The sequence below is a fragment of the Megalops cyprinoides genome, chromosome 10, assembly GCF_013368585.1.
Source record: "Megalops cyprinoides isolate fMegCyp1 chromosome 10, fMegCyp1.pri, whole genome shotgun sequence".
Taxonomy (NCBI): domain Eukaryota; kingdom Metazoa; phylum Chordata; class Actinopteri; order Elopiformes; family Megalopidae; genus Megalops; species Megalops cyprinoides.
Window position 1 is genome coordinate 8,346,068 of NC_050592.1, and position 7,517 is coordinate 8,353,584.

Here is a 7,517-nt window from a genome sequence, read left to right on the forward strand (position 1 = left end):
TTGTGGAAAACAATCCTAATCAAATGAAAAGAAGAGATGAAGGAAAAAACAGCACATGAGGCTAGAGACCAGACCTTTTCGCACTTGTGTTAAACAATGCTCACTAAGGCCAACATAACGATCAATTGCTTTCAAAAGAGTCCAAAAGATTATCATGTAACACATTGTAATGTTTGCATGCGTTTATTCATTCACTCTCTAGCTGAACCTTTGGCCAATAAGAGCCACTTGCACCTTGCTCTTGAACTTGAATCCATGCCTCACTTAGGTTTCACATCAAGGGGAACCTAACCGCAGTCCCCCGAAAACTGGCTGAATTGGCCAAATTGGTTTAACTAAGACCGCAATTACTTCAATAAAGTGCTTACTGAGCCGGCGGTGGAAAGGAAACGTCCTCAACCAGGTAACCCTATCCGAGATCGTCCTTCACCTTGGAGGACACTGGCAAGGACCGCATACACGCCAACCGGGTCGCTGGGCCGCTCCAGGGTCAGACCGGTTTACTGGAGCGGTGTGTGTCGAGCTAAACCGGCGGTCTGGCGGCGGGGCGGAGGTATGACCGGCACGAAAGCAGATATACTGTGTTCCACAGACATGTTGATTAAGCGGCTGGATTTCCCAGGGGTACGGGGGCTGATTAAGTGGGCTGTTCACAGGGCTCTGATTAGAAATAATGGCGAGCTGTGTTTCAGCGGTCATTTAACTACACTGGCGCAGAGAGGGCTGGAAGTGGTTGTAAATACCGTAGATCCCGGGCCCCCTTGACTTGACCCCGGATCAGGTTCACCTTTTTTCACACGTACTGGTTGGAATTAAGATTAGAGGCGCGCGGGCTGATCCTGGGTCAGACCTTGGGGGCAGGTAAGCGGCCGGTGGAGATCAGCATTGTCATTCACAGGATTCATTACAGAAACAGGCCGCAGATGCTTTGTCGTGTTTGCCTTGGGTTTAAACGTCAAGCCAGTGCGGTGACTTTGAATTTAACACACCTCCAAGGCCAAGCCAAGAGAAGAGAGAGTGGATGAGGGAGATGGAAAGATTGAAACAGAAAGAACAAGGAGGACAGTAAAGTGATAAAGAGAGGCAGGAAGACCGGATATACAAGGTGGTTAGTACAGAGGGTTATTATACGAAGAGCAGGCATGTCGACAAAAGGAAAAAATACACGGAGACAAAGAAGAGGGTGAGAGAGCATGTGGTGAAAGTCTCTGCTCTGTGTGTGTGTGTGTGTGTGTGTGTGTGTGTGTGTGTGTGTGTGTGTGTGTGTGTGTGCGCGTGCAGGCCCGTAACCTTGAACGCGTGCATCTGTGTGTTGTGGCAGTAATTGGCTGTAATGGTCGGTGAGGGAGACTGGAATTTCGTCTCATTCCTCATAGGGGGAAACTCAATACCACTTACTACTGTTAATGAGGCCAAAGGAGTTCATCAGCATTAATGCATCCTTTTGTCTACATCACCACACACACACACACACACACACACACACGTACACGCGCACACGCACGCGCACACACACGCGCACACACACACACACACATACCTGAACTACTAAACAAACAGCTAAATACTGCTGCAAAACCCCTTCACCAAAGCCTCTCCTACACTACTGCCATCTACATCAAGACAACCATGTAACACCTGTGGCAGCTTCAGTCCTACACAAAAGGTGCTACCGTGTATGCACAGACACTTAACTAAACTCCCATCTCAGACTGTGACATAATGAGATACCATCTGTCATCCATGTATGCTCTCTGTCCATACAAAAATTACATATACTGTAATATACTGAGAAATGTGCTGTTCAGCCTATGAAAATATTGCAAATAGCAAAGCAGAAATATATTGCAATGTACAAAAACGGCAATAATCTACATATTTTCAATATATTGATTGAGCTAAAAAATATTCTCTAAAATACATTTTCAATATGTAATTTTTTGAATGGGTGTTACTGTAAAACACTGCGTTAATGTAGCTTTTGGTCTACACCAATCAAGGCAGAATCCAAGTCTTCCAAAGCAAGCAGAAACTGCACCTCCGAATGACCCAAGCTGCAGTGCCCTAGCATACAGTCTTTTCACATTCTTGCTACACCTCACTTCCCAGGATGCTTTCAGATAAAAAGGCCATCCACATAAACCGTGAGGGTTAGTAGAAACGCTGAAATGGCACGAATTTGCCCCATGGTCTCCATTTCCATCTGTTCTGAGGTTATGTATATTACCTTATATAATAAAGAATATTAGGCAGCCAAAGGCTGCCGTTCCTTGAAGAGATATCCACCTCTCAGAAAGCGCATTGCAAGCCACAGAGCTACTGTGCTGGATATACACGCTAAAGTCTACCATCCACATAGGATTTAAATCAATATTGCACACACTATTGTAATCCATAGTCAGCCCACTGTAATCCAGTCTGTGAGCAAAATCTATGATTAATTTATCATATCTACTCATTATCTATGTGCAAAAAAGGAGGCAGGTGAGGGGTTGGTGTTCAGAAGAAAACAGAAGAGTAATGAGTAAGAGGGAAGAGTGGGAGAGAGAGAGAGAGAGAGAGAGAGAGAGAGAGAGAGAGAGAGGGAGAGAGAGAGGGAGAGAGAGAGAAGGTTGGTAGCTTAATGCAATAAAGCATGTTGTATTGACATCTTTCTTGTGTCTATTGATTCCCCATTATGTTACTAACAAACCCTGGTTGACATTTTGTCATTCGCAATCATGTTAGCACTGGGACTTGCACACTCCCCCCCGATGCACCAATCTATACACACACATTCACCTACCCGTACAAACACACACACACACACACCCATACACACAATAAACACACGCCTACACTAACACGTATCAGCCTGTCTATATAAACACTCCTAAAGAGAAAACACACACACACACACACACAACAAACATGAACCTATACTAACACGAATAGGTCTGTCTATAAAAACACTCCTAAAGAGAAAACACTGCTACACACACACAGACAAAGACTCAAAGATTAATGTATATTATACACATTTATTACATACATATATCCAAATAAGCTGTTGAACATTAATACACACACACACACACACGTATACAAATATACACATACATTCCATCACACCCAATATCACACTCACACACTGTACACAACTGATACACGCAGCAATGGGACAGACACAATCAGATAAATGCATCTTCATTAATTTGCAGTCTGAAGTAATCACAAAATTCATCCCCACCCTCACATAAGGGATTGCGTGCTCACCTATCGTTGCAGCAGTATTTGTCAAACTGCGTCCTGATGGCATTGTTGCCAACGCGTCAGAGAGAGTAAAGCAAATCTGCTCTCAGAGGCCCGGCGAACACCACTCTAGCGTATCAATCCCCCCCTGCTCCGCTAAACCTTACAGTTGTTATAAAACGCATTAAAGTTTTATAGATCCGTTAATGGCGATCGTTTCAAAACCACTTACGACGCATAGCTTACCGCAAGCTCCCAGACACAATGCTATTAAAAATACAACACATCCCCAACGCTTCAGAAAAAAAAAAAAACCAACCAGCCAGCAAAAGCGCAACATGTGTAGCATGTTACATGCCTTGTGTTTGAACTGTTTAACACATGTCCTATCTCCCTACAGGCCTCACTGCTCGAGGCATTTACAGAAGCATGGACAGAGTATGTGGGCGCTTTCTAATGAGTGAAGCTAACGAGAGCCACACGTCCAGGTGAGCTTGTATGAACGTGCTCGGAGCATGAGGTTAGCAGGGAGCACCGGGCAGACATATGCACAAGTCTGTTAACTGCCTTCCTTCAGAAGGAGAGTTAATATGCTTATGATGCACCCCAGTTATCTCGCTAGAGTTGCACTGGAACCAGTGAGGTACCACGCTGTACCTTGAGAGTGTCACAATGGCACCTGCCCCGAATTCAAAATCTCAACCATGTGGACGAGAGTCTGGTGTTCTACCCTTCTCTAGGTGACCACAAAAGTCCTCCTGATTCTATTTTGATTCCCGTCCTAGAATCACGGTCAGAAAAAGCTCTTCGGAGGCTAACATCCTGTTCTTTTGAAGTGAGTTTCAGCGGCCTTGCCCTGCGATTCCGCACGCTCTTCATGAGTCTTCCTTTAATGGTATTCTGACTGAGCCCCTGGGATTGGTCATGCTGTCATTGAGTCTTTAGGGAGGCCCCTCTCCATCCCTTGAGACCACAACACAACAAAACTCCAGAGCCCTCTGCTAAGTACAACAGCTCGTGTTTCATCCATGGTTGGTGTGGCTGGTGATCCAATATTGCCTACTGTACAAACAAGCTAAGTTGAACTCTTCTACACACACACACACACACACACACACAATGTTTGGAGTAGTATACCCTGTTCCTCACTCCGTGTCAATGTATACATCCTGACTTGGAAGCTCACTGTGGGTTTTGGAGCTACAACTCGAGCACTTTGCCTGCTGCAGTCCACACAGACAGGTCATGTGACCTTTCCTCTCTCAGACCAACCTGACATTAGAATTGTCTCCTCCGGTGCGGGTGAGGGGGCGTGTGCGTCTGCACTGGTTGGTGGAACCGTGTCCCCTGCGCTCTCGACTGAGAGAGCTGCCACACCCACTGTCGCGTGGCCGTCACATGATCACTTACAGTCACATGACATAGTGATCAGAACTTTCAGGTGTGTTTTAAAAAGGATTTGAAGAGAGTGAGACAAATTTTGGGTTTCCGTAATTGTGATTTATAGTCCAGGGTAACAGTTTAGACTTGGATAATGTGCAGAACATACATTAAAGATCCATGTGCTTTGAAGTTATGGGCCTTGTTACATCAGAGGAATAATAACTCCTTACCCCTGACATCACCTGGCACTAAGGTCTATCTATATGCAACCATTCTCAGACCTCAAACTTCACACAAATTTCACTCTGAGGCTAAATTCAATCTCATGAAAAAATACTTTTTAAATTGAAATTGACTTTCTTAATTTAAATCAATAAAGTTTTTTTGTTTATGGGTGCTTTGCATACCTATGCCACCCAACAATAAGACTACTGATACTGGTACTTTGGCTTGTGCAGAAGAATACTGACACATCTCTTTTGCCTCACTAAAACATCAGTGGATGAGACAGCTCTATAGGGGCACACATGCATGCACGCATGCACACACGCAGACACACACACACACACGCACGCAGCGGCGCACAGACACCTATATACCGCAGACTGCAAGCGGCGACCATTAAGCAGCATTGCAAATGAGCCTCGAGTCGCACGCGGAGCTCTCGCGCACATCTTCGCGCTCACATTCAACTCTCCTAGTCAAAGTGGGTTTTACACTTCCTCCCTCATTTTTCACTCTGTCATCTGCTTTTACTCTCCCTCACAGTTTCACAGGGTTTTTATCTCACTCTGACATTCGCCATTTCTCACCGTGCCGTGAGGAGACCCCTCCCCACTCCCCCCCCCCCCCCCCCCCCATTCCCCTTCCTCTCCAGTCTCCAGAGATACTCACAGGTAACACCTTTCTGTTCTACTCTTCCCTAACTACCTCCACATCTCTAATTATCCGCCCTGCTTAAAGAAATGCATTTGTAATTTAAAGCTTCAGCTGTGTACACAAATATGTAATTGACTGCCATTGTATTTCCGGTAAAATTTTCAGCTGAAAGTGATTTGAAAATGAGGTACAGTGAGCGAGGGGGGAGTGTCCTCTCTTGGCCAGATTCTACGTCTGCCTCTTTAAGAGTCACCTATAGTCTATAGGTATAGTTTCTCGGTGCAGCTCAGCTCAATTTCAATATTTTAATGGGAAAGATAAAAAAGGTACTTCCATACAGTGAACGCATAAGGCCAATTTATCAGACGGTTAACATGAAATGCAGACGGACGTTTAATACGTGCAATGAACAGTTCTAACTCTCGCACTGTGCCCTTTCTCTGGGCATTCTTAATTCACTCTCGACCAGTAATGAGATGTAGCTCACACGAACTAAAACAATCACTTATCCTTCACCAACCCAGCATACGCACACGCACACGCATACACACACACACACGGTATGCACCGTGCAGAACAAGATTGCAACTGCTGTCCGTGAACCTCCAGCTAAGTTTTTACCTCTCTCTTCATAGCTAAGACGAGCCATGACCTAAACAGGAGAAATACGGGCACTTGCTCCTTCCGCCAATGCCTCCATTTATTCCGCTTCAGTGGCATCGAAACACAGACAGCAATCCCCTCCCTGCCTCCCTTTCTCTCTCTCTCTCTCTCTCTCTCTCTCCATCCCCCGGTGTAGCAACCAGCTAAACTGCCACCAAACACAGATTGTCGTAAGCACAGAGCAACCTTTTTCCCAAGCGGTCCGTTTTTCCGTAACATTTCTCTTCAGGTGCATGAACGATCCGTACCAAGACACACTCGTCCAAATCATTAAATAAATTACAGTTAAATCATTAAGTAACTACATAAACACAATACTGCAGCTCTCCACAGTTTTGCTACCACAGACAGGAGGCAAAAGAGAGACTGTGTGAAAGAAAGAAAAATAAATAGGAACACAGTTTCCCCCTTCCTTCCGTTCATCCGTTCGTCTCCCTTTCTCAATCTCTCTCCCCTCTCTCCCCGTATCCGCCGGCCCTAGAATCGATCTCCGCAGGATCGATAACTTGGCATGAATATTCCCTGCCCGCCGTGAGTCTAACTCGGGAGAGACGGAGACTGAGACAGAGGGAGAGGGAGAGAAGGAGAGGATACGGACGGAACCAGAAATGGGAGAAAACAGCGAAGGAAAAAACTGAGGGAGAAAATACATATAGAAAGAAACGTACAAAAAAAACCCCAACGAAAGACGGACCGCAGCGAGACGGTGATTGTACGTTTTGTTGTCGAAAAACGATAAAATGCCCAACGCTTTTGTTCCAAGAAATATTTTAAAAAGCTGTTTCCCCCCAATTGCATTTTTTTTCTCAACACATTTACACCGGGAATTTGGATTGGAAAATACAATCGACTACACAGAAATAAGACGTGAAAGACGATTGCTTTTTTCCCCCTGCAGTAGTGGATATAAAGACCGACGAGCGTGCGACATGGTGTGGTAAGGTAGGGGGGCGGTTAGACTCCAGTTGTTTTCAATGAAATGCACGGAGAATGCAGGTAGAATTACAGAGATAAAAATAACTGAAAATGTCTTACCGGAGTTGGAACGAAGAGCCAGCGGGGACTTGAGACGCCAGGCGTTGAAGTCGGAAGCAGTTCTCTGAAAGACGAACGGCACCGGCAAGGGGACAAACATGATCCTCTGTCTTCTGATTTTGAAATAATTACAGTAATAACGGCACAGATCTTTTTTTTTCCGTCTTCTCAGAATCTTCGTCTGTTTTCCAGGTAGACTGTGTTTGAAGTATATTTGGTATCGGTAACTTAAAACATTCGCTGAAATTCGTTGAACTAACGTACAAATGTATGCAGCCTAACTGTATTTACATTTTTGGATGTCCGTTTGGTGTTGGTATGTCTTT

At 45.0% G+C, this 7,517-nt stretch overlaps 1 protein-coding gene across 1 annotated transcript in view; it reads right to left on the reverse strand.

Moving 5' to 3' along the window:
• The window catches only part of LOC118784413 (POU domain, class 2, transcription factor 2-like), a 50,402-nt gene extending 43,111 nt beyond the window's left edge, over positions 1-7,291 (reverse strand). The window contains exon 1 of the mRNA XM_036538645.1: positions 7,192-7,291. Within this exon, the coding sequence (XP_036394538.1) occupies positions 7,192-7,291 (100 nt within the window). The remainder of the gene's footprint in view (positions 1-7,191) is intronic.
• Positions 7,292-7,517: the final 226 nt, after the last annotated feature.